General features: G+C 56.0%; 2 protein-coding genes across 2 annotated transcripts; one reads left to right on the forward strand and one right to left on the reverse strand.

The window, feature by feature from the left end:
- Positions 1-155: 155 nt before the first annotated feature.
- DDX49 (DEAD-box helicase 49) lies at positions 156-15444 on the reverse strand. Its single transcript, XM_041425326.1, has 13 exons — positions 15316-15444; positions 13563-13686; positions 12966-13051; positions 11794-11918; positions 9407-9594; positions 8015-8155; positions 5810-5885; positions 5656-5732; positions 4647-4744; positions 3307-3381; positions 2802-2890; positions 2264-2335; positions 156-713 (listed from the first exon to the last, which is right to left on the reverse strand). Exons 1-13 carry the CDS (start codon positions 15428-15430, stop codon positions 525-527), a joined length of 1455 nt encoding a protein of 484 aa, XP_041281260.1. The 5' UTR covers positions 15431-15444; the 3' UTR covers positions 156-524.
- A 160-nt stretch (positions 15445-15604) lies between these two features.
- On the forward strand, positions 15605-23749 carry COPE (COPI coat complex subunit epsilon). Its single transcript, XM_041425630.1, has 9 exons — positions 15605-15747; positions 16272-16334; positions 18314-18414; positions 19471-19524; positions 20005-20086; positions 20583-20738; positions 21860-21928; positions 22895-22969; positions 23421-23749. Exons 1-9 carry the CDS (start codon positions 15640-15642, stop codon positions 23466-23468), a joined length of 756 nt encoding a protein of 251 aa, XP_041281564.1. The 5' UTR covers positions 15605-15639; the 3' UTR covers positions 23469-23749.
- The last annotated feature ends 2731 nt before the right edge of the window (positions 23750-26480 follow it).

A 26480-nucleotide genomic window follows, 5' to 3' on the forward strand; every position in this document is an offset into this window, starting at 1 on the left:
CACAGGGAATGGATTTGGGATGGAATTCCAGGACCCAGGGAATGGATTTGGGATGGAATTCCAGGACCCAGGGAATGGATTTGGGATGGAATTCCAGGACCCAGGGAATGGATTTGGGATGGAATTCCAGGACCCAGGGAATGGATTTGGGATGGAATTCCAGGACCCAGGGAATGGATTTGGGATGGAATTCCAGGGCACAGGGAATGGATTTGGGATGGAATTCCAGGGCACAGGGAATGGATTTGGGATGGAATTCCAGGGCACAGGGAACAGATTTAAACTGGGCAAGGGGAATCTGGGTGGGATTTGTGCAGGAATTCCTGGCTGGGCTGGGCTGGAGCAGCCTGGGTGGGACTGGATGAGCCCTGAGCTCCTTCCAATTCCACCCCAGGGTTCTGGGATTCTTCCCTTCTCCCCAGCACTGGTTTGTTTTGTTTTTTTTCCCACACATCCAAGTGTTCAATCCCAATTTTCCCAAAGCAGCAGCAATTCCAGGGCAGTCCAGGCCAGGCCCAGCCACGTCACTGCTCCTCCTCCTCCTTCTCCTTCTCCATCTTCCTCTTCCTCCTCTCCATCCTCTTGTGCAGTTTCCTCCTCAGCTGCAGCTGCCTCCTCCTCTGCAGGCCCTGCTGCAGCTTCTCCCGACACTCCCTGTTCCTGCCCCGGATCCGCGCCAGCTCCGCCCGGCGGCGCGCCTCCAGCTCGGGGTCCTGCGGGGACAGGGACAGGGACACTGGGGACACGGGGACAGGACATTGGGGACAGGGACACGCTGGGGACATGGGGCACGGGACATGGGGACAGGCCCAGGATGTTGGGGACACACCCAGGACACCGGGGACAGGGACACTGGGGACATTAGGAACAGGGACACTGGGGGCAGGGACACTGGGGACACGGGGCACGGGACATTGGAGACAGGGACACTGGGGACAGGATAGGGACACTGGGGACACACCCAGGACACCGGGGACAGGTTAGGGACAGCCCAGGACACTGGGGTCATTAGGGACAGGACACTGGGGACAAGCCCAGGATGTTGGGGACACGCCCAAAACACTGGGGACATTAGGGACAGGACACTGGGGACAAGCCCAGGATGTTGGGGACACGCCCAAAACACTGGGGACATTAGGGACAGGACGCTGGGGACACACCCAGGACACGGGGGACAGGGACACTGGGGACATTAGGAACAGGGCCACTGGGGACAGGGACACTGGGGACACAGGGCATGGGGCATTGGGGACAGGCCCAGGATGTTGGGGACACACCCAGGACATTGGGGACAGGGCACTGGGGACAGGACATTAGGGACAGGAGACTGGGGACACACCCAGGACACCGGGGACCAGTTGGGGACAGGCCCAGGACACTGGGGACATTAGGGACAGGACACTGGGGACATTAGGGACAGGACACTGGGGACATTAGGGACAGGGACACTGGGGACATTAGGGACAGGACACTGGGGACAGGGACACTGGGGACAGGGACAAGCACTGGGGATGGGACACTGGGGACAGGAACACACCCAGGACACTGGGGACATTAGGGACAGGACACTGGGGACACACCCAGGACACTGGGGACAGGATTGGGACACTGGGGACAGGGGACTGGGGACAGGATGGGGACGGGACACTGGGGACAGGGACAAGCACTGGGGATGGGACACTGGGGACAGGAACACACCCAGGACACTGGGAACAGGATTGGGACACTGGGGACAGGCCCAGGATGCTGGGGACAGGATTGGGACACTGGGGACACACCCAGGACACTGGGGACAGGAGACTAGGGACAGGCCCAGGATGTTGGGGACAGGATGGGGACACACCCAGGACAACCCCTTGCCCTTTCCCACAACTGAGGAGGCCCCAAAATTCCGCCCCTTCTCCGTTTCCTCCAGAGCATTTTTAACATCCTAATATTTCATCTATTTCCTCTCATAACATGTAATAGATGCAATAACATTTCACACTTTTAACAGCATAATAGTTCATATTTTAACACTATTATGTTTAAGCTTGTAATATAACAAGATTTAACATTTCTTTTAGGATTATTTCAAATAAAGCATCTCCTTAGGATTATTTTAAATAAACCTTCACACCCAGGAGGGGAGTGAGTCAGGAGGGAAGAAAGGGAAAGGGAGGGAAAGGGAGGGAAAGGGAGGGAAAGGAGGGAGGGACTGTCCTTCCCTTCCCCTTCCCCACATTTATCAGCTCAGAGCAGTTCAGAAGGCAGCAGCTCTCACCTTCCCTTCCAGGATCATCTGTTTCCTCTTATTGATTTCCTTCTTCTCATCAAAATCCATCCCCTCCAGCTCCTGCCAAAGGGAAGAGCAGCAGAGCCACAAACCTCAACCCTGAGCAGCAAAATCCCTGAGAAACTGGGAAAAACCCCAGGAAACCACGGGGAGAGAGCCCAGGCAAGGCTGCCCCCCAGCTCAGGGCTCCTGCAGAGCCACAAACCTCAACCCTGAGCAGCAAAATCCCTGAGAAACTGGGAAAAACCCCAGGAAACCACGGGGAGAGAGCCCAGGCAAGGCTGCCCCCCAGCTCAGGGCTCCTGCAGAGCCACAAACCTCAACCCTGAGCAGCAAAATCCCTGAGAAACTGGGAAAAACCCCAGGAAACCACGGGGAGAGAGCCCAGGCAAGGCTGCCCCCCAGCTCAGGGCTCCTGCAGAGCCACAAACCTCAACCCTGAGCAGCAAAATCCCTGAGAAACTGGGAAAAACCCCAGGAAACCACGGGGAGAGAGCCCAAGCAAGGCTCCCCCAGGCACACTCACGATCTCACACTCCCTCCTGGTGACGTTCACTTGGGTCAGGATGTCCAGCACCAGCTGCTCCTCCACGGAGAACTCCTTCAGCTGCAGCTCTGGGGCAGGGTGACACACAGGGGTCACAAATCCAAACCGCCCCCCAACCACCAGAACTGCCCCTGATGATTCACGAAATTCAACCCCAAGTTCAATTTTTGCCCTCTGGAAGAGACAGTGCCCTGAGATAAATTTCATCATCAAAGCCTGTGAGGCAAACACACGGAGAAGAGCCCTGCAGCACTGAGGAGTGCCTTTGTTCACCCAGCTGGACCACCAAGGAGCAGCACTGCTCACCACCCACAACTGCGGCCACCTCCGTGTCTGCAGGAGGCTCCTGGGGTCAGGACACGGCACAGGGGACACAGGAGGGGACAAAATGGGGAAGGGAAGGGGAGGGAAGGGGAGGGAAGGGGAGGGAAGGGGAGGGAAGGGGAGGGAAGGGGAGGGAAGGGGAGGGCCCAGCCCCACTCACTGATCTCCTCCTCGATGGCGTGCACCAGGTGGATGTCGTACTGTGTCACCAGGGTGATGGCCAGGCCATTCCGCCCTGAAACGGGGAAAAAGCAGGGACTGAGCAATCCTGGCAGGACAGAGGGATGGACCCAAGGCACTCCCAACCCCTCCTTCCCCAGGAGCCAGGCTGGCTGCTCAGAGAGCTCTGCTGGCTCTGAAAATCCCATTGATTATCCCAGCAGGGCAGTGTGATCCACCCTCAGGCATCCAGGGCAGGATCCCAGTGACCCCAGTGGTGTCTTAAAGGAGGGGGACAATGAAGATTTTTGGGAATTACACACAGAAATGGGAGGTGTCCCTGGAATTGTCCCACTTTTCCCATGCCTGGCACTGTCCCAGGCCGTGCTGGAGCACTCTGGGATGGTGGGAGGTGTCACAAAATAAGGGAAAATGAGGATTTGGGAGTTACACACAGAAAGGGGAGGTGTCCCTGGAGCTGTCCCTGTCCCAGGCCATGCTGAGCACCCTGCCATGGTGGCACAGTCCCTGCCTGTCCCAGCTCTGACCTGCCCCATTCCCTCAGTGCATCCTGAGGACTTTCCTGATTTTTTTCCCTCCCTTCCAGGGACTGCCAGGTGCTGAACATGATGCTGAGGGTGGTGTGGGGGTGCTCCTGGGGCAGCTGTGACCCTCCCGGGGGCTGTCACCCCCCCGGGGCGCTGTCACCCCTCCATAGGGGACTGTCACCCTCCCCTGGGCGCTGTCACCCTCCCTCGGGGCTGTCACCCTTCCCTGGGCGCTGTCACCCCCCCGGGGCTGTCACCCTCCCTGGGGGCTGTCATCCCTCCCTAGGGGTCTGTGAGCCCCTCCCTCGGGGCTGTCACCCCTTCCCGGGGTCTGTCACTCCTCCCTCGTGGCTGTCACCCCTCCATAGGGGTCTGTCACCCCTCCCTCGGGGCTGTCACCCTCCCTGGGGGCTGTCACCCCTCCCGGGGGCTGTCACCCCTCCCTCGGGGCTGTCACCCCTCCCTGGGGGCTGTCACCCCCCCGGGGGCTGTCACTCCTCCCCGGGGGCTGTCACTCCTCCCTAGGGGGCTGTCACCCCTCCCGGGGGCCTGTCACCCCTCCCTGGGGGCTGTCACCCCCCCCTCCGGGCTGTCGGTCACCCCTCCATAGGGGGCTGTCACCCCTCCCTCGGGGCTGTCACCCCTCCCTGGGGGCTGTCACCCCCCCGGGGGCTGTCACTCCTCCCCGGGGGCTGTCACTCCTCCCTAGGGGGCTGTCACCCCTCCCTGTGGGCTGTCACCCCCCCGGGGCTGTCACCCCTCCCTCAGGGCTGTCACCCCCCGGGGCTGTCACCCGCGCGCGCCGTCCGTCCCACGCGGTGGATGTAGATCTTGGGCAGCCCCGGGGTGTTGTGGTTGATGACAATCTGGACTGCAGGGATGTCCAAACCTCTGGAATTCAGGGGGAAAACCAGGTTAAATGTCAGGGAATTGTAAAATGTCACAGTGGTTTGGGGTGGGAGGGAGCTTAAACAACATTTAGTGCTGGCCTTGCCTTGGGGGGACACTTCCTCTGTGCCAGGGAAGTGTTTAATTCCTGCCTAATTCCAGTGGTCAATCCCTGCTGTCTCCAAAATCCCCAGATTCCCATGGATAAAGCCTTTATTGGCTGATTGGAGGACAAATTCCTTCCTCATAACAACTCCCCAACTTCTTCCTCACAGAGTTCAGCAATTCCCTAATTCCTTCTTCAGAGAGCTCAGCAATTCCCCAACTTCTTCATCAGAGTCCTAATTCCTTCTTCAGAGAGCTCAACAATTCCTCAACTTCTTCCTCAGAGTTCAGCAATTCCCAACTCCTCAGGACTCAGCAATTCCCAAACTTTTCAGGGCTCAACAATTCCCCACTCCTCAGGGCTCAGCAATTCCCAGCTCCTCAGGGCTCAGCAATTCCCAACTCCTCAGGGCTCAGAGCTCAACAATTCCTCAACTTCTTCCTCAGAGTTCAGCAATTCCCAACTCCTCAGGACTCAGCAATTCCCAAACTTTTCAGGGCTCAACAATTCCCCACTCCTCAGGGCTCAGCAATTCCCAGCTCCTCAGGGCTCAGCAATTCCCAGCTCCTCAGGGCCCAGCAGTTCCCTGTCCCCTTGGAGCGGCTCCCTGGCAGCCCCAGGAACCCCTCAGGACCCCCCAGCCCCCCCTGGGCAGAGCCTCAGCCCCCCCAGGCTCCAAAGCCCAGCTCAGACAGGTTGGGCAGAGCCTGTCCCACCCAAACCTGAGGGATTTGAGGCTCTGCTCTTGCTAAACTCAGCCCAAACTGCTCCTGGTGAACAAATCCAGGTGGGAGAGCTTTGGTTTCACCTGGCAGCCACATCTGTGGCAATGAGGATCTTGAAGATGCTGGACTTGAACTTGGCCAAAGCTGCAAATCTCTGTTTCTGGGAGGAGAAAGTGCCAGGTGAGGGCTGTGGGATGCAGCTGGGAGCAGCCCCTGGCAGGCCCCTGCAGCCCTCACCTGCTTCATCATGGAGTGCAGAGCCACAGAAGGGAAGCTGAACCTCCTCAGCATCATGTTCAGCACCTGGCAGTCCCTGGAAGGGAGGGAAAAAAAATCAGGAAAATCCTCAGGATGCACTGAGGGAATGGGGCAGGTCAGAGCTGGGACAGGCAGGGACTGTGCCACCATGGCAGGGTGCTCAGCATGGCCTGGGACAGGGACACCTCCCCTTTCTGTGTGCAACTCCCAAATCCTCATTTTCCCTTATTTTGTGACACCTCCCAGTATCCCAGGGTGCTTCAGCACGGCCTGGGACAATTCCAGGAGTAGGACAGGCAGAGACATCTCCCATTTCTGTCCTTCCTCTCCTTTAAGACACCTCCCACTATCCCAGGTTGCTCCAGCATGGCCTGGGACAATTCCAGGAGTAGGACAAGCAGAGACATCTCCCATTGTTTAAGTCCCAAAATCCTCATTTTTCCTCTCATTTATGACACCTCCCACTATCCCAGGGTGCTCCAGAACAGCCTGGAACAATTCCAGGAGTAGGACAGGCAGAGACACCTCCCATTTCTGTCCTTAATTCCCAAATCCTCATTTTCCCTTATTTTATGACACCTCCCAGTATCCCAGGGTGCTCCAGCATGGCCTGGGACAATTCCAGGAGTAGGACAAGCAGAGACATCTCCCATTGTTTAAGTCCCAAAATCCTCATTTTTCCTCTCATTTATGCCACCTCCCACTATCCCAGGGTGCTCCAGCATGGCCTGGGACAATTCCAGGAGTAGGACAGGCAGGGACAGTCTCATGAAAATCTCCCATTTCTGTCCTTAATTCCCAAATCCTCATTTTCCCTTATTTTATGACACCTCCCAGTATCCCAGGGTGCTCCAGCATGGCCTGGGACAGTGCCAGGGGTGGGGAAACTGGGACAGTTCCAGAGACACTTCTCATTTCTGTGTGTAATTCCCAAAATCCTCATTTTTCCTCTCCTTTAAGACACCTCCCAGTATCCCAGGGTGCTCCAGCATGGCCTAGGACGATTCCTGGGATAGGACAGGCAGAGACATCTCCCATTTCTGTCCTTAATTCCCAAAATCCTCATTTTTCCTTATTTTATGACACTTCCCACCATCCCAGAGTGCTCCAGCATGGCCTGGGACAATTCCAGGAGTAGGACAGGCAGAGACATCTCCCATTTCTGGACTTAATTCTCAAAATCCTCATTTTTCCTTATTTTATGACACCTCCCAGTATCCCAGGATGCTCCAGCACGGCCTGGGACAATTCCTGGGGTGAGAAAACTGTGTCAGGGAGGAGGAAGGCAGGGAGGAGGAAAAATCCTCATTTTATGACACCTCCCACTATGTCAGAGTGCTCCAGCATGGCCTGGGACAATTCCTGGGGTGGGAAAACTGGGATAGGCAGAGACAGTCTCATGGACACCTCCCCTTTCTGTGTTTAAGTCCCAAAATCCTCTTTTTTCTCCTCCTTTATGACACTTCCCACTATCCCAGGGTACTCCAGAACAGCCTGGGACAATTCCTGGGATAGGACAGGCAGGGACAGTCTCTCATTTCTGTCCTTAATTCCCAAAATCCTCATTTTCCCTTATTTTATGACACCTCCCACTATCCCAGGGTACTCCAGAACAGCCTGGGACAATTCCTGGGATAGGACAGGCAGGGACAGGCTCTCATTTCTGTCCTTAATTCCCAAAATCCTCATTTTCCCTTATTTTATGACACCTCCCACTATCCCAGGGTACTCCAGAACAGCCTGGGACAATTCCTGGGATAGGACAGGCAGGGACAGGCTCTCATTTCTGTCCTTAATTCCCAAAATCCTCATTTTCCCTTATTTTATGACACCTCCCACTATCCCAGGGTACTCCAGAACAGCCTGGGACAATTCCTGGGATAGGACAGGCAGGGACAGGCTCTCATTTCTGTCCTTAATTCCCAAAATCCTCATTTTCCCTTATTTTATGACACCTCCCACTATCCCAGGGTGCTCCAGCATGGCCTGGGACAGTGCCAGGCGTGGGAAAAGTGTGTCAGGAAGGAGGAAGGCAGGGAGGAGGAGGAAGGCAGGGAGGAGGAAGGCAGGGAGGAGGAAGGCAGGGAGGAGGAAGGCAGGGAGGAGGAGGGCAGGGAGGAGGAGGAGGAAGGCAGGGAGAAGGAAGGCAGGGAGGAGGAGGAAGGCAGGCAGGAGGCCTCTCACTTGCAGGTCTTGGTGAAGATGATGATGGCCCAGTCCTCGTGCTGGTCCTGGAAGCTCTGCACCAGGTGCACCAGGTGGGCGTCCTTGAGCGCCTCGGGCACCAGCAGGTACCTCTGCTCCAGCTGCTCCACCGTCCTCACCCTGCAGGGAACAGGGAAAACAGCAATCCCAGGATCCCTGAGGCTGGAAAAGCCCTCCAGGATCACCCAGCCCAAGCTGGGACCACGGCCAGCCCTGCCCTGGACTCCTCATTCCAAGGCCTGGCCGCCCTTTCCAGGAGGAAATTCCTGCTGCTGTCCCACCTGGAGCTCCCTGGGGCTGTCCCCTCCTGTCCTGGTGTCCCCTCCTGCTGGGGACTTGTGGAGATTGGGAATGTCCCCCTGATCCTGCTTTTCTCCAGGCTGGGCCCCTTCCCAGCTCCCTCAGGAATTCCCAACTCTCTCAAGAATTCTTCAGCCCTTTCTTATCTCCCTCAGGAATTCTCCAGCTCCCTCAGGAATTCTCCAGCCCCTTCCCAGCTCCCTCAAGAATTCCCCAGCCCCCTCAGGAATTCTCCAGCTCTTTTCCAGCTCCCTCAGGAATTCCCAACTCTCTCCAGAGTTCTCCATTCCCTTTCTCATCTCCCTCCAGCCCTTTCCCAGCCCTCTCAAGAGTCCTTCAGTCCCTTTCTCATCTCCCTCAAAAATTCTCCAGTCCTTTTCTCATTTCCCTCAGTAATTCTCCAGCCCATTCCCAGCTCCCTCAGGAATTCTCCAGCTCCCTCAAGAATTCTCCAGTCCATTTCTCATTTCCCTCAGGAATTCTCCAGCCCTTTCCAGCTCCCTCAGGAATTCTTCAGTCCCTTTTTCTCATTTCCCTCAGGAATTCTCCAGCCCTTTCCAGCTCCCTCAGGAATTCTCCAGTCCCTTTCTCATTTCCCTCAGGAATTCTCCAGCCCTTTCCAGCTCCCTCAGGAATTCTCCAGTCCCTTTTTCTCATTTCCCTCAGGAATTCTCCAGCCCTTTCCAGCTCCCTCAGGAATTCTCCAGTCCCTTTCTCATTTCCCTCAGGAATTCTCCAGCCCTTTCCAGCTCCCTCAGGAATTCTCCAGTCCCTTTTTCTCATTTCCCTCAGGAATTCTCCAGCCCTTTCCAGCTCCCTCAGGAATTCTCCAGCACCCTCAGGAATTCTCCAGCCCCCTCAGGAATTCTCCAGTCCCTTTCTCATCTCCCTCAGGAATCCTCCAGCCCTTTCTCATCTCCCTCAGGAATTCCCAGCCCTTCCCAGGACCCCTCCACCTCCTTCTCCTGACACCCCGAAGGCCCGGCAGCGCCTCGGCAGCGCCGGCACAGGAAACACAAAGCAGGCAAAGGAGACGAAGCCCGGGGAAAAGCGGGAATGCTGGGCACTCACGGGGACGTGGCCTCCCAGAAGAAGGGGCTGTTGGCAGCCAGGGCCCGCAGCTGGCTCAGGGTGGCCGTGAGGGTGGCACTGAAGAGCAGGGTCTGGCGGCGCGCGGGCACCGCGCCCAGGATCAGCTCCAGGTCGGCGCTGAAGTCGGCGGTGCCCTGCTCCAGCAGGCGGTCAGCCTCGTCCAGCACCTGGGCACAGCTCCCTCACAGGCTGGGAACCCCCAGATTCCAGGGAATGCGCCCAGGGAACCCCCAGATTCCAGGGAATGTGCCCAGGGAACCCCCAGATCCCAGGGAATGCACCCAGGGAACCCCCAGATTCCAGGGAATGTGCCCAGGGAACCCCCAGATTCCAGGGAATGTGCCCAGGGAACCCCCAGATTCCAGGGAATGCACCCAGGGAACCCCCAGATTCCAGGGAATGCACCCAGGGAACCCCCAGATTCCAGGGAATGCACCCAGGGAACCCCCAGATTCCAGGGAATGTGCCCAGGGAACCCCCAGATCCCAGGGAATGTGCCCAGGGAAGCCACAGGGTTCCAGGGAACCCACCAGGGAACCCAGAGAACCCACCAGAGAACCCCCAGATTCCAGGGAATGTGCCCAGGGAACCCCCGGATTCCAGGGAATGCACCCAGGGAACCCCCGGATTCCAGGGAATGTGCCCAGGGAAGCCACAGGGTTCCGGGGAATCCACCAGGAAATGCACCAGGGAACCCACCAGGGAACGCACCCAGGGAACCCCCAGATCCCAGGGAATGTGCCCAGGGAACCCCCAGATCCCAGGGAATGTGCCCAGGGAACCCCCAGATTCCAGGGAATGCGCCCAGGGAACCCCCGGATTCCAGGGAATGTGCCCAGGGAACCCCCAGATTCCAGGGAATGTGCCCAGGGAAGCCACAGGGTTCCGGGGAATCCACCAGGAAATGCACCAGGGAACCACCAGGGAACCCCCAGATTCCAGGGAATGTGCCCAGGGAACCTCCACATTCCAGCCTCCTCCGCACAGGGAGCCCAGGGAATGCACCAGGGAATGTGCCCAGGGAGGCCACAGGATTCTGGGGAACACCAGATTCCAGGAAATGTGCTCAGGGAACCCACAACGTTCCAGGGAATCCACCATGAAATGCACCACAGAACCCACCAGGGAACCCCCAGATCCCAGGGAATGTGCCCAGGGAAGCCACAAGATTTCAGGAAATCCACCAGGAAATGCACAAGGGAAGCCACCAGGGAACCTCCACATTCCAGGGAATCCCTCAGGATCCCAGGGAACCCCTCAGGATCCCCAGGAATGCTCCCAGGGCTGGAAGAAACCCCTTAGGATCCCCAGGGAACCCCTCAGAACTCCCAGAAATCCACCCAGGGAACCCCTCAGGATGCCCAAGGCTAGAAGGAACCCCTCAGTATTCCCAGGGATGGAAGGAACCCCTCAGTATTCCCAGGGATGGAAGGGACCCCTCAGTATCCCCAGGGAACCCTTCAGGATCCCCAGGGATGGAGGAAACCCCTCAGTACCCCCAGGGATGGAAGGGACCCCTCAGGATCCCCAGGGAACCCCTCAGAACTCCCAGAAATCCACCCAGGGAACCCCTCAGGATCCCCAGGGACCCCCTCAGTACCCCCGGGATCCTCTCAGTACCCCCTCAGTACCCCCGGGACCCCCTCAGGATCCCCAGGGAATCCCTCAGTACCCCCTCAGGATCCCCAGGGAATCCCTAGTACCCCCTCAGTACCCCCGGGCCCCCCTCAGTACCCCCCCCAAGCACCCAGGAAACCCCGCAGTGCTCCCAGGGATGGAAGGGACCCCTCAGGATCCCCAGGGAACCCCTCAGAACTCCCAGAAATCCACCCAGAAATCCACCCAGGGAACCCCTCAGTGCAGGGAACCCCTCAGTATCCCCAGGGAACCCTTCAGGATCCCCAGGGATGGAGGAAACCCCTCAGTACCCCCAGGGATGGAAGGGACCCCTCAGGATCCCCAGGGAACCCCTCAGAACTCCCAGAAATCCACCCAGGGAACCCCTCAGGATCCCCAGGGACCCCCTCAGTACCCCCGGGATCCTCTCAGTACCCCCTCAGTACCCCCGGGACCCCCTCAGGATCCCCAGGGAATCCCTCAGTACCCCCTCAGGATCCCCAGGGAATCCCTAGTACCCCCTCAGTACCCCCGGGACCCCCTCAGTACCCCTCAGTACCCCCGGGACCCCCTCAGGATCCCCAGGGAATCCCTCAGTACCCCCGGGACCCCCTCAGGATCCCCAGGGATGGAAGGGACCCCTCAGTATCCCCAGGGAACCCCTCAGAACTCCCAGAAATCCACCCAGGGAACCCCTCAGGATCCCCAGGGACCCCCTCAGTACCCCCTCAGGACCCCCGGGTGCTCACCAGGAACCTGACCCTGCGCAGGCTGGCGGCGCTGCCGTTGCTGCGCAGGTGGTCGGCCAGGCGCCCGGGCGTGGCCACCACCACGTGGGGCCGGCGGGACAGCTCCAGGGCCTGCGCCACCATGTCTGGGGACACACGGGGAACGGGCTGGGAATGATGGGAACCGGGATGGGGATGATGGGAATGGGCTGGGAACGGGGATGGGGATGATGGGAATGGGCTGGGAACCGTGGGAACCATGGGAATGGGGATGGGGATGATGGGAACCATGGGATGGGGATGGGGCTGGGAACCATGGAATGGGGATGTTGGGAATGGGCTGGGAACCGTGGGAACGGGGATGGGGATGATGGGAATGGGCTGGGAATGATGGGAACCATGGGATGGGGATGGGGATGATGGGAATGGGCTGGGAATGGGGCTGGGAACCATGGGATGAGTATGATGGGAATGGGCTGGGAACCATGGGAACGGGGATGGGGATGATGGGAATGGGGCTGGGAACTGTGGGAACAGGGATGGGGATGATGGGAACGGGCTGGGAACCGCGGGAACGGGGATGGGGATGATGGGAATGGGCTGGGAACCATGGAATGGGGATGCTGGGAATGGGCTGGGAACCGTGGGAACAGGGATGGGGATGACGGGAATGGGCTGGGAATGATGGGAACCATGGGATGGGGCTGGGAACCATGGGAACCATGGGAACTGAGATGATGGGAATGGGCTGGGAATGGGGCTGGGAACCATGGGAACGGGGATGGGGATGATGGGAACGGGGATGGGAACCATGGGAACGGGGCTGGGGATGATGGGAATGGGCTGGGAACCATGGGAACTGGGATGATGGGAATGGGGCTGGGAACCATGGAACGGTGATGCTGGGAATGGGCTGGGAACCATGGGAACCATGGGAACTGAGATGATGGGAATGGGCTGGGAACGATGGGAACAATGGGAATGGGCTGGGAATGGAGCTGGGAACCATGGGAACCATGGGAGTGAGCTAGGAATGATGGGAAAGGGCTGGGAATGGGGCTGGGAATGATGGGAACACTGGAAATGGGGCAGGGGACAGTGGGAATGGGGCTGGGAATGCCGGGAATGATGGGAACGGGGCAGGGAACAGGGCTGGGCACACCGGGAACGGGGCAGGAAGCCCCCAGACTCACCGAGGCCGCCCACCACCACGCAGTCTTTGAGGCCCAGGGGTTTGCCCAGCACCCGGAACTGCTCGGCGATCTGGTACGCCAGCTCCCTGCAGGGGGGGTGAGCTCGGCTGCCCGGGGCTCCTCAGGGCTCCCCCAAATTCCCCAGAGCTCCTCCCACCTCCCCCAAATTCCCCAGAGCTCCCCCCACCTCCCCAGGGCTCCCCCAAATTCCCCAGAGCTCCTCCCACCTCCCCCAAATTCCCCAGAGCTCCCCCCACCTCCCCAGGGCTCCCCCAATCAGCTTCCCCCGGGCTCCCCACACCTCCCCAGGGTTCCCCCAAATTCCCCAGAACTCCCCAGGGCTCCCCCCATTGCCCCAAGCTCCCCCAGAGCTCCTCAGGGCTCCCCCCAATTCCCCAGAGCTCCCCCCACCACCCCAGGGCTCCCCCAGAACTCCCCCCAGCTCCCCAGGGCTCACCCCAGAGCTCTGCCCAGCTTCCCCCGGGCTCCCCAGGGTTCCCCCAAATCCCCCAGAGCTCCCCCCAGTTCTCCCCATGGCTGCCCCCAGTTCCCCGGGGCTCCCCCGAGCTCCCCCCGGTCCCCCCGCGGTGCCGGTACCGGGTGGGGGTGAGCACGAGGCAGAAGATGCCGTAGGGATCCTCGGCGAGCACGTGCAGCACCGGCAGCACGAACGCCGCCGTCTTGCCGCTGCCCGTCTGGGCACAGCCCAGGCAGTCCCGGCCTGCGGGCGGGGGCGGCGTCAGCGCCGGGAACGGGAACAGGGAACGGGAAACCGGGGAAAGGGAAATGGGGAACGGGGAAAGGGAACCGGGAACGGGAAACCGGGGAACCGGGAATGGGGAAAGGGCAACGGGAACCGGGAACGGGAAACCGGGGAAAGGGAACAGGGAACGGGGAAAGGGAACCGGGAACGGGGAACGGGAACCGGGAAAGGGAACAGGGAACCGGGAACGGGGAACGGGGAAAGGGAACGGGGAAAGGGAACGGGGAACCGGGAACGGGGAACGGGGAAAGGGAACGGGGAAAGGGAAACGGGAACCGGGAATGGGGAAAGGGAACGGGGAAAGGGAAATGGGGAAAGGGAAACAGGAACCGGGAACGGGGAAAGGGAACCGGGGAAAGGGAACCGGGGAAAGGGAAACGGGGAAAGGGAAACGGGGAAAGGGAACGGGGAAAGGGGAACGGGGAAACGGGAACGGGGAAAGGGAACGGGGAAAGGGAACGGGGAACGGGAACGGGGAACGGGGAAAGGGAACGGGGGAAAGGGAACCGGGGAAAGGGAACCGGGGAAAGGGAACCGGGAACGGGGAAAGGGGGAAAGGGAAATCGGGGAAAGAGAAACGGGAACCGGGAATGGGGAAAGGGAACAGGGAACGGGGAAAGGGAAATCGGAGAAAGAGAAACGGGAACGGGGAACCGGGAATGGGGAAAGGGAAACGGGGAAAGGGAACCGGGAACGGGGAAGCGGGAAATCGGGGAAAGGGAACCGGGAATGGGGAAAGGGAACGGGGAACCGGGGACGGAAAAAGGGAACGGGGAAACGGGAAAGGGAACCGGGAACGGGGAAAGGGAACAGGGAACGGGGAAAGGGAACCGGGGAAAGGGAACAGGGAACCGGGGAAAGGGGAAAGGGAAACAGGAACGGGGAACCGGGGAAAGGGAAACGGGAACGGGGAACCGGGAACAGGGAAAGGGAAACGGGGAATGGGGAAAGAGAAACGGGAACCGAGAACGGGGAAAGGGGAACCGGGGAAAGGGAAACGGGAACGGGAAACGGGGAAAGGGAACGGGGAACAGGAACGGGGAACCGAGAACGGGGAACTGGGGAAAGGGAAACGGGAACGGAGAACCGGGGAAAGGGACCGGGGAACCGAAAACGGGGAAAGGGGAATGGGGAACGGAACCGGGGAATGGGACAGGGGAACGGAAACCGGGAATGGGGAAAGGGAACGGGAAAAGGGACCGGGAACGGGGAACCGGGAACGGGAAACGGGAATGGGAAATGGGACCGGGAAAAGGGACCAGGAACAGGAACGGGGAACCGGGCACGGGAGGGGGAAAGGGGAATGGGAAACGGGACCGAGAACGGGAGGAGGAAAGAGGAACGGGGAATGGGACCGGAGAACGGGGCACGGGAGGGGGAAAGGGAACGGAAACGAGAGGGGAACGGCTGGACCGAGACCGGGGAAAGGAGCGCGGCGGGGAGAGAGAACGGCCGGACCGAGACCGGGGAAAGGAGCGCGGCGGGGAGAGAGAACGGCCGGGCCCGAAGGAGGGATGGGGACCACGAGGGGCCGTTCCCGGCGGTGGGGCGGGAACCGGGAGCGGCGTTCCCCTCCCGAGCGCTCACCCTGCAGCACGGCCGGGATGCAGGCGGCCTGCACGGGCGTGGGCCGGAGCAGCCCCACCTGCCGCGCCTGCTCCGCCAGCCACGGCGCCAGCCCGAGCGCCCGGAACTCCGCCATGGCCGCGCTCCTCTCCGCGCGCCCCGATGGCGTCACCGCCGCGCGCGGCGCTCATTGGCCGGCTCGCTCTAACCCCGCCCACACGCAGCGCCGCGCGTCGCTTTGCTGACGTCTCGCCCTCCTCGCGTTGCTATTGGCGGTTTCCATGGAGACAGCGGGTCCCGGCATGCCCCGCGGCGCGGGCGCTTCCGGGGACGTGTCTGAGGGCGATGGCGGGCGCGGCGCCGGCTGGGGAGGCGGACGAGCTCTTCGACCTCCGCAACAACTTCTACATCGGCGCCTACCAGGCCGCCATCAACGAGGCGCAGCGGGCCAAGGTCGGGCACGGCTGGGCGGCGCTGGCCGGGGCCCGGGAGGGTTTGTGCGGGGCGGGTTTTATAGGGTGGGTTTGTGTGGGGCTGATTCGTGTGGGGCGGGTTTTATGGGGCTGTTTTGTGTGGGGCTGGTTTTGTAGGATGGGTTTTATGGGGCTGTTGGTGTGTGGGGCTGTTTTGGGGGTCCCTGAGGGTCCCTGTTTCTTCCCCCCCCCAGAAAGAGGGGTTGGTGTGGGGCGGGTTTTATGGGGCTGTGGGTTTTGTGGGGTTTTTCTGTGGGTCTGGTTTTATGGGGCCGTTTGCATGGGGCTATTTTGGGGTCTCTGAGGGTCCCAGTTTCCCGGGGCCGTTTGCATGGGGCTGTTTTGGGGTCTCTGAGGGTCGCTGTCCACCCCAGCCCAGCATCCCCCCAGAAGGAGGGGTTGGTGTGGGGTGGGTTTTGTAGGATGGGGTTTATGGGGTTTTTCTATGGGGCTGTTGGTGTGTGGGGCTGTTTTGGGGTCCCTGAGGGTCGCTGTCCCCCCCAGCCCAGCAGCCCCCAGAAGGAGGCCGAGCGGGACGTGTTCCTGTTCCGAGCCTACATCGCCCAGGTGAGCCTGGGGAGGGGGCAGGGCCCAGCCTGTGCCCCCTGCCCGCCAGGGACCCCTCACTGTGCCCCCCTGCCCGCCAGGGACCCCTCCCTGAGGGTCTCTGTCTCCCCCAGCCCAGCAGCCCCCAGAAGGAGGGGTTGGTGTGGGGTGGGGTCTATGGGGCTGTTGGTGTGGGGTTTTTCTGTGGGACTGGTTTTATGGGGCTGTTTTGGGGTCCCTGAGGGTCGCTGTCCCCCCCAGCCCAGCAGCCCCCAGAAGGAGGCCGAGCGGGACGTGTTCCTGTTCCGAGCCTACATCGCCCAGGTGAGCCTGGGGAGGGGGCAGGGCCCAGCCTGTGCCCCCTGCCCGCCAGGGACCCCTCACTGTGCCCCCCTGCCCGCCAGGGACCCCTCACTGTGCCCCCTGAGTGCCAGGGACCCCTCACTGTGCCCCCCTGCCCGCCAGGGACCCCTCACTGTGCCCGCCAGGGACCCCTCACTGTGCCCCCCTGAGTGCCAGGGACCCCTCACTGTGCCCCCCTGAGTGCCAGGGACCCCTCACTGTGCCCCCCTGCCCGCCAGGGACCCCTCACTGGGCCCCCTGAGTGCCAGGGACCCCTCACTGTGCCCCCCTGCCCGCCAGGGACCCCTCACTGGGCCCCCTGAGTGCCAGGGACCCCTCACTGTGCCCCCCTGAGTGCCAGGGACCCCTCACTGTGCCCCCTGCCCACCGGGGACCCCTCACCCTGCCCCCAGTCCCTGCCCAGGGATCCAGGGGCAGCCTCAGTTGCTTTGGGAATTCCAGCCTGGAATTCCTGCCCAAATCCCACCCACATTCCCCTTTCCAGTTTAAACCCATTCCCTGTGCCCTGGCATTCCATCCCAAATCCCAAATCCATTCCCTGTGCCCTGGCATTCCATCCCAAATCCCAAATCCATTCCCTGTGCCCTGGAATTCCATCCCAAATCCATTCCCTGTGTCCTGGAATTCCCTCACAAATCCCAAATCCATTCCCTGGGTCCTGGGATTCAATCCCTCATCCCAAATCCATTCCCTGGGTCCTGGAATTCCCATCCCAAATCCATTCCCTGGGTCCTGGAATTCCATCACAAATCCCAAACCCATTCCCTGGGTCCTGGAATTCCATCCCAAATCCATTCCCTGTGTCCTGGGATTCCCATCCCAAATCCCAAATCCATTCCCTGTGCCCTGGAATTCCCATCCCAAATCCCAAATCCATTCCCTGCTCCTGTCCCTGCAGATCTTTGAGAGTTCTGCTCTAACCTGAACCTCCCTTCTCTTCCCTCCCTTCCCTCCCTTCTCCCTTCATTTCCTTCTCTTTCTGATTTTTTTTTATTTTCCTTCTCTTCCTTCTCTTCCTTCTCTTCCTTCTCCTCCTTCTCCTCCTTCTCCTCCTTCTCCTCCTTCTCCTCCTTCTTCTCCTTCCTTTCCTTCCTTCCCTGCTCTCCCTTCTCTTCTTTCTCTTCCTTCCCTTCTCTTCTTTCTCTTCCTTCACTTCCTGCATTTCTTGATTTTTGTTCATCCTTCTTGTCCTGCTTTTCCTTTTTCTCCTTCTCTTTCTTCCTTTCCTCCTTTCCTTTCCTTTCCTTTCCTGCTTCTTTTCCTGCTTCTTTTCCTGTCTTTCCTTCCTTTCCTGCTTTTCTTTCTTTTCCTTCTTTTCTTCCCTTTCCTGCTTTTCCTTCCTTTCTTTTCCTTTCTTCTCCTTTTTCCTGTCTTTCTTCCCTTTCCTGCTTTTCCTTCCTTTCTTTTCCTTTCTTCTCCTGCTCTCCCTTCTCTTCGTTCCCTTCCTCCTTCTCCTCCTTCTCCTCCTTCTCCTCCTTCTCCTCCTTCTCCTCCTTCTCCTCCTTCTCCTCCTTCCTTTCTTTTCCTTCTTTTCTCCCCTTTCCTGCTTTTCCTTTCTCTTCCTTTCTCTTCCTTCTTTCCCCTCTCCTCGCTCTGCTCCTCGTCGCTGTCCCCCCTCTCCCCGTGCTGTGTTGCAGAGGAAGTTTGGGGTGGTTCTGGACGAGCTGCAGGGCAGCCCCAGCCCCGAGCTGCAGGCTGTCAGGATGTTTGCTCAGTTCCTGGCCAGCGACAGCCAGAGGTGAGGGTGCCCTGGGTGCCCTGGGTGCCACAGTGCTGCACTCCCAGGGGCTTCGGGGTGCAGGGATCCCTTCCAGTGTGCCAGGGTGCTCCAGCCTGGCCTGGACCCTTCCAGGGAGGGACCAGCCACAGCTTCTCCCCCATTTGCTCCCCATTTTCTTCCCCATTTTCCTCCATTCCCCCCATTTTCTCCCATTTTTTTCTCCCATTTTTTTCTCCCATTTTTTTCTCCCATTTTTTTCTCCCATTTTTTTCTCCCATTTTTTTCTCCCATTTTTTCCTCCCATTTTATCCCCCAATTTTTTTCTCCCATTTTTTTCTCCCATTTTTTTCTCCCATTTTTTTCTCCCATTTTTTTCTCCCATTTTTTTCTCCCATTTTTTTCTCCCATTTTTTTCTCCCATTTTTTTCTCCCATTTTTTTCTCCCATTTTTCCCATTTTCTCCCCCATTTTCCTCCATTCCCCCTGTTTTCTCCCCCATTTTCTCCTGTGTTTTCTCCCATTTTATCCCATTTTTTTCTCTCCCATTTTCTCTCCCATTTTCTCTCCCATTTTCTCTCCCATTTTCTCTCCCATTTTCTCTCCCATTTTCTTCCCCATTTTCCTCCATTCCCCCATTTTCTCCCCTTTTTTCTCCCATTTTCTCCCTGAATTTCTCCCTGAATTTCTCTCCCCATATTTCCCTCCCATTTTCCCCCCTTTTCCCCATTTTCTCCCTATTTCCCCCCATTTTCTTCCCCATTTTATCCCAGACCATTGGATATTGGATATTGATCCATGTGGGATCTGAGCTGGGAAGGAGCTGGAGCAGCTCCAGGGCTCAGAGCTGGGGTCAGGAGGGACCCCCAGGACCATCCCAGGTGGGGTTTGGGGTGAGGAGGGACCCCCAGGACCATCCCAGGTGGGGTTTGGGGTGAGGAGGGACCCCCCAGGACCATCCCAGGTGGGGTTTGGGGTGAGGAGGGACCCCCAGGACCATCCCAGGTGTCCCTGAGCCCTGTGCAGATGTTCCTGGGCTGGGAATCCAGCTGTGTCCCTGTTCTCCTGTCCCTGCAGCTTGGCCATGATGATCCAGATCCTGCTGAAGCTCGACAGACTCGACCTGGCCAGGTGGGATTGGCCTTCCCTTTTCCCTTTTCCCTTTTCCCTTTTCCCTTTTCCCTTTTCCCTTTTCCCTTTTCCCTTTTCCCTTTTCCCTTTTCCCTTTTCCCTTTTTCCTTTTCCCTTTTTCCTTTTCCCTTTTTCCTTTTCCCTTTTTCCTTTTCCCTTTTTCACTTTTTCCCTTTCTCTTTTTCCTTTTCCCTTTTTCTTTCCCTTTTTCTTTTCCCTTTTCCCTTTTTCCTTTTTCCTTTCCCTTTTCCCTTTTCCTTTTCCCTTTCCCTTTTTCAATTTCCCTTTCCCTTTTCCCTTCTCCTTCTCCTTTCCATCCTCCTTTTTCTCCTTCTCTTTTCCCATTTCCAGGAGTCAAACCAGGCCTCTCCTGATGAGCTAAAACACAGAAAACTCAAGGGGAAAACCCCCAATTTTTTTTTTTTTGTTTTGTTTCATGCTGAAATCCCTTTTCCTTTGTGATTCCCATTTTTCCTGCAGGAAGGAGCTGAAGAAAATGCAGGAGCAGGATGAGGATGCCACCCTGACCCAGCTGGCCACAGCCTGGGTGAACCTGGCCGTGGTGGGTGCCAGATGGTCCAAAAGATCCCCAAAACATCCCCAAATACCCCAGGGAGCTGCTCTGCTGCCCCCATCCAGACTCCAGGACACAAAATGTCCTTAAAGAGGTTTGGAAATGGGGCAAAAACAGAGTTTGGGGGTGCAGGAGGGATGGAAACAAACTCCTCCAATTCCTGGATCCAGGGTCACACCTTGGGTTCCCATTAAATGAACTCCTAATCAGGATTTCCCTGCCCAGGGGTGACCCTGGCTGTAAATGAGGCATTCCCAGGTCAGGGATGACCCTTGGCTGTAAATGAGGAATTCCCATGACCCTGAGGATCTAAATGAGGAATTCCCAGGTCAGGGATGACCCTGAGGATCTAAATCAGGAATTCCCAGCCCAGGGCTGACCCCAAAGATGTAAATCAGGATTTCCCAGCCCAGGGCTGACCCAAAGATGTAAATCAGGATTTCCCAGCCCAGGGCTGACCCAGGCTGTCCTGCTGCCCTTGCAGGGTGGGGAGAAGCTGCAGGATGCCTTCTACACCTTCCAGGAGCTGGCAGACAGGTACTGCCCCTCGCTGCTGCTGCTCAACGGCCAGGCTGCTGCTGCCATGGCCCAGGGCCGCTGGGACGAGGCCGAGGGGCTGCTCCAGGAGGCTCTGGACAAGGTACAGGGGACAGGGGACAGCCCAGAGGGTCCCCACGGGGACAGGGGACAGCCCAAAATGTCCCCACAGGGAGAGGGGACAGCCCCAATCCCACAGGGACAGCCCAGAGGGCCCCCACGGGGACAGGGGACAGCCCCAATCCCCAGGAGTTCTCCTGCCCCAATCCACAGCAGTGGCAATTTATGGATCCACCTCGCTGTGCTTGGCCTTGCAGAGTGGTTTATTTTATTTTATTTTATTTTATTTTATTTTATTTTATTTTATTTTATTTTGTTTGTTTTGTTTTATTTATTTCATTTCATTGTACTTTGTTTTATAATATTTTATTTTGTTTTAGTATTTGATTGTATTTTATATTTTATTTCATATTGAGTTCTATTTAATTCTGTATTTTATTTATTATATTGTATTTTATTTTATTAAATTTTATTGGTTCTATTTTATTGGTTATTTTATTTTATTGGTTATTTTATTTTAATTTTATTTTATTTTATTGGTTATTTTATTTTATTGGTTATTTTATTTTATTGGTTATTTTATTTTTTTATTATTATTTATTTTATTTTATTTATTTTAATTTTATTATCATTCCATTCCACCTCCACAAGCCCAGGTGGTGCAGGCCATGCTGGGACACTCCAGCCATGGGGTTTGTGTGGGAATCCCATCCCAGGAGTTCCCAGGTCCTGTCTGGGTTGTTTTTCCCCTATTTATTTTATTTTATTTATTTTAATTTTATTATCATTCCATTCCACCTCCACAAGCCCAGGTGGTGCAGGCCATGCTGGGACACTCCAGCCATGGGGTTTGTGTGGGAATCCCATCCCAGGAGTTCCCAGGTCCTGTCTGGGTTGTTTTTCCCCAGGAGTTCCCAGGTCCGTCTGGGTTGTTTTTCCCCAGGAGTTCCCAGGTCCTGTCTGGGGCAGGAGTTCCCAGGAGTTCCCAGGTCCTGTTTGGGTTGTATTTTTCCGGGAGTTCCCAGGTCCTGTCTGGGTTGTTTTTCCCAGGAGTTCCCAGGTCCTGTCTGGGTTGTTTTTCCCAGGAGTTCCCAGGTCCTGTCTGGGCTGTTTTGTTCCCAGGTCCTGTCTGGGCTGTTTTTCCTGGCTCACCCTCTCTTGCAGGACAGCGGGCACCCCGAGACCCTGCTGAACCTGGTGGTGCTGTCCCAGCACCTGGGCAAGGCCCCCGAGGTGAGCGGGGCTGGCTGGGCAATGGGGGGAAATGGGGTCGGGCTGGGGGAATGGGGTCAGGATGGGGGGGAATGGGGTCATTGTGGGGTCATTTGGGGGTGATTTGGGGTCATTTTGGGGTGAATGGGGTCATTTTGGGATCATTTTGGGGGTAAATGGGGTCATTTTGGGGTAAGTGGGGTCATTGTGGGATCATTTTGGGTTAAGTGGGATCATTTTGGGGTGAATGGGGTCATTTGGGGGTAAAGGGAGTCATTTTGGGATCATTTGGGGGTAAATGGGGTCATTTTGGGGTAAGTGGGGTCATTGTGGCATCATTTTGGGTTAAGTGGGGTCATTTTGGGGTGAATGGACTCAATTTGGGACCATTTTGAGGTAAATGGGATCATTTTGGGGATAAATGGGGTCATTTGGGGGTAAAGGGAGTCATTTTGGGGTGAATGGGGTCATTTTGGGGATAAATGGGATAATTTTGGGGTGAATGGAGGTCATTTTGGGATCATTTTGGGGATAAATGGCATCATTTTGGGGTAAAGGGGCTCATTTTGGGACCATTTTGGGGTAAATGGGCTCATTTTGGGACCATTTTGGGGATGGGGAGCTCACAGCCCCAGGGATCTGTTTGGGATTTGGGGGATTTGATTTTTCCCATGGAATTCCTTGATCCTTGAGGTCCCTTCCAACCCAAACCATTCCAGAATTCCAGACTAGTGAGAAAAAAAAAAAAAAAACTGGGCAGAAAAAACCTTTGGAGTTCCAAGTTCACCTCTTCCTGATTTTATTTTTTTTTTTGGGAAGTTGATTTTGAAGAGTTTTATTTTTTTATTTCAAGTGTGTGCATGGCTCCTACTGGTTTGAACTGGGACAGTGAGAAATTCAGGATTTTAGGTGTAAAAAAAACCTCACATTTAGGTGGGATTTGTTCCACTCTGCCATCTGAAAATTGAATTTTTTTTGTCCCTCCAGGTCACCAATCGTTACCTGTCCCAGCTTAAAGATGCTCACAAAAACCATCCCTTCATCAAGGAGTACCAGGCCAAGGTAAGGAATGGCAGAAAATAGAAATAATGATAGAAATAAATGAAATAAATTGAATTTTCTCCTATCAGGGGGTTCTTTCCAAACAAATCCCAAGGGGGGCAGCTCCATCTCGTTGAGTTTTTCCTTTTGGGAATCCCAAGCCTGGAAGAAAAAAAAAAAATGCAGATTTTTTTAATCCAGGTGGAAATTTTGTGCTCAGAACAGGAAAAAAAAAAAATGGGAGAGGGAATTTGGGGAGAGGGGAAGGGAAAAGAAGCAAATGATAAAAAATGATAAAAAAGGGATAAATGGGATTTGCTGCTGGAATGAATTTAGTTTTAGGGAGCTGATTGTGGTGTGTTCAGGTAGAGGAGGGTGAGAAATGTGGACTGGAGGATGATTGATTGGTAATAATTCATTAATGATTAATTAGTGATTAATTTAATCCATTTGTTTTTGGCTGTGGTTGCAGGAGAACGACTTTGACCGCCTGGCCCTGCAATATGCACCCAGTGCCTGAGCCTGGAAAATCCCCTTTGGGACCCAAAAAATCCCCCTGGGACCCAAAAAATCCCCCTGGGACCCAAAAAAATCCCTTTGGAACACAAAAAATCACCCTGGGGCCCAAAAAATTCCCTTTGGGACCCAAATAATCTCCTCTGGAACTCAAATAATCCCCCTGGGACCCAGGAAATCCCCTTTAGGACCCAGGAAATCCCCTTTGGGACCCAAAAAATCCCCTTTGGGACCCAAAAAATCCCCTTTGGGACCCAAAAAATCCCCTTTGGGACCCAAAAAATCCCCTTTGGGACCCAAAAAAAATCCCCCTTGGGATCCAAAAGAAATCCCCCTTGGGATCCAAAAAAAATCCCCTTTGGGATCCAAAAAATCCCTTTGAGACCCAAATAATCTCCTCTGGAACTCAAATAACCCCCCTGGAACCCAAAAATTTCCCCTTTGGGACCCAAGAAATCCCCTTTAGGACCCAAAAATCTCCTCTGGAACTCAAATAACCCCCCTGGAACCCAAAAATTTCCCCTTTGGGACCCAAAAAATCCCCTCTGGAACCCAGGAAACCCCCTCTGCACCCCAGCTCCTGTGGGAGCCCCCAAATTTGGGGTGAAATTTTGGGTTTCAAGCCCCACCTGAGCCCAGAACTCTGCTCCAAGGAGATCCCCAGAGCACCTGAGCCATTCCCAAGAAATGGAATTTGTTCCTGGATCTCTGTCCCTGGAATTTTTGGGGTGGGCTGGGGAGAGTGGGAAGGGGAAGTTCCAAAATCTCCACGGATCCATCCCAAATTCTGCATCATCCTCCAGCCCTTCTGACAATTCCCTTTGGGATAAAAATCCCTGGGCTGGCTGCTGGCGAGAGGGAAAACCCCAAAATAATAAAGAATTAAAAAGAATACTAATAAAAAGAAATAAAAATACAAATAATTCTCTGTAACAGGCTGAGTCTGATGTCACTCCTGCAGTGTCCTTGTCACCAATCCCAGCTGGGTCCAACCTGGATTTTTTAGGAATTATTGTGACAGAAATCCCCCTGGAATTTTCCCAGTCCCTCCCAAATCCAGCCTGGATTTTTTAGGAATTATTGTGACAGAAATCCCTCTGGAATTTTCCCAGTCCCTCCCAAATCCAGCCTGGATTTTTTTAGGAATTATTTTGCCAGAAATCCCCCTGGAATTTTCCCAATCCCTCCCAAATCCAACCTGGATTTTTTAGGAATTATTGTAGCAGAAATCCCCCTGGAATTTCCCCAAACCCAGCCAGATCCAACCTGGATTTTTAGGAATTCTTTTGCCAGAAATTCCCATGGGAATTCCTCTAATCCCTCCCAGATCCAACCTGGATTTTTAGTTCTTTTGCCAGAAGTCCGCATGGGAATTTCCCCAAACCCAGCCAGACCCAACCTGGATTTTTAGGAGTTCTTTTGCCAGAAATCCCCATGAGAATTTCCCCAATCCCAGCCAGATCCTGGATTTTTTTAGGAATTCTGACTCCCCCTCCCCGTGAAATTTCCTCAATCCCTGCCGGGTCCAACCTGGATTTTTTAGGAATTTCCCCGTGAAATTTCCTCAATCCCTGCCGGGTCCAACCTGGATTTTTTAGGAATTATGGTGGCACAGATCCCCACGGGAATTTCCCTGGGTTTTTAGGAATTGCCAGATCCAACCTGGATTTTTTAGGAATTCTGACACCCCCCCTCCCCGTGAAATTTCCTCAATCCCAGCCAGATCCAACCTGGATTTTTTAGGAATTTCCCCGTGAAATTTCCTCAATCCCTGCCGGGTCCAACCTGGATTTTTTAGGAATTATTGTGGCACAGATCCCCACGGGAATTTCCCTGGGTTTTTAGGAATTCTGTCCCCTCCCCGTGGCATTTCCCCCGGGTTTTGGGATTCTCCCCGCCGGCCCTGGTGGCACTGAAAGGTCCCTTTGTGCCCGCCTGGCTCGGGCCAGTGTCCCTTCAATGTCCCTTCAATGTCCCTTTGTCCCTTTGTGCCGCTCTGAAAGGGCTCAGTGTGCTCGGGGGGGACACGGGGGCTTAAAATGAGGTTAAAATTGTATTTTATTGAGGTTTTTATTTTTTAATTTCATGTTTGTATGGGGTTTGTTTTGTATTTATGTCGGGTTTATTTTATATTTATATCGTTTTTATCGGCACCAAATTGGCACCTGAGACCCCCAAATTCGCACTTGAATCCCCTCAATTGGCACCTGAGACCCCCAAAGTGGCACCTGAGACCCCAAAGTGGCATCTGAGGCACCCAAATTTGCACTCAAATCCCCTCAATTGGCACCTAAAACCCCCAAAATTGGCACCTGAGACCCCCAGATCAGCATCTGAGACCTCAAAATTGGCACCTGAGACCCCCAAACTGTCATCTGAGACCCCCAAAGTGGCACTCGAGACCCCCAAACCCAAACCCAGCCAGACCCAACCTGGATTTTTAGGAGTTCTTTTGCCAGAAATCCCCATGAGAATTTCCCCAATCCCAGCCAGATCCTGGATTTTTTTAGGAATTCTGACTCCCCCTCCCCGGGAAATTTCCTCAATCCCTGCCGGGTCCAACCTGGATTTTTTAGGAATTTCCCCGTGAAATTTCCTCAATCCCTGCCGGGTCCAACCTGGATTTTTTAGGAATTCTGACACCCCCCCTCCCCACCCGATGTCCCCCCCAACCCAGCCAGATCCGGGATTTTTTTAGGAATTCTGACTCCCCCTCCCCGGGAAATTTCCTCAATCCCCGCCGGGTCCAACCTGGATTTTTTAGGAATTTCCCCGTGAAATTTCCTCAATCCCTGCCGGGTCCAACCTGGATTTTTTAGGAATTTCCCCGTGAAATTTCCTCAATCCCTGCCGGGTCCAACCTGGATTTTTTAGGAATTATGGTGGCACAGATCCCCACGGGAATTTCCCTGGGTTTTTAGGAATTCTGTCCCCTCCCCGTGGCATTTCCCCCGGGTTTTGGGATTCTCCCCGCCGGCCCTGGTGGCACTGAAAGGTCCCTTTGTGCCCGCCTGGC

Source organism: Onychostruthus taczanowskii, unplaced genomic scaffold, assembly GCF_017590055.1.
Source record: "Onychostruthus taczanowskii isolate IOZ18803 unplaced genomic scaffold, ASM1759005v1 scaffold112, whole genome shotgun sequence".
NCBI lineage: Eukaryota > Metazoa > Chordata > Aves > Passeriformes > Passeridae > Onychostruthus > Onychostruthus taczanowskii.

Excerpts from the sequence above, each read along its gene's own strand:
- DDX49 (XM_041425326.1), bottom strand. The coding sequence starts at position 15,430 with ATGGCGGAGTTCCGGGCGCTCGGGCTGGCGCCGTGGCTGGCGGAGCAG. Across the intron at positions 5,733-5,809 it reads TGCACTCCATGATGAAGCAG|AAACAGAGATTTGCAGCTTT; the intron begins GTGAGGGCTGCA and ends TTCTCCTCCCAG. Across the intron at positions 4,745-5,655 it reads GCCACAGATGTGGCTGCCAG|AGGTTTGGACATCCCTGCAG; the intron begins GTGAAACCAAAG and ends CCTGAATTCCAG.
- COPE (XM_041425630.1), top strand. The coding sequence starts at position 15,640 with ATGGCGGGCGCGGCGCCGGCTGGGGAGGCGGACGAGCTCTTCGACCTC. Across the intron at positions 16,335-18,313 it reads TCCGAGCCTACATCGCCCAG|AGGAAGTTTGGGGTGGTTCT; the intron begins GTGAGCCTGGGG and ends GCTGTGTTGCAG. Across the intron at positions 21,929-22,894 it reads ACCTGGGCAAGGCCCCCGAG|GTCACCAATCGTTACCTGTC; the intron begins GTGAGCGGGGCT and ends TTGTCCCTCCAG.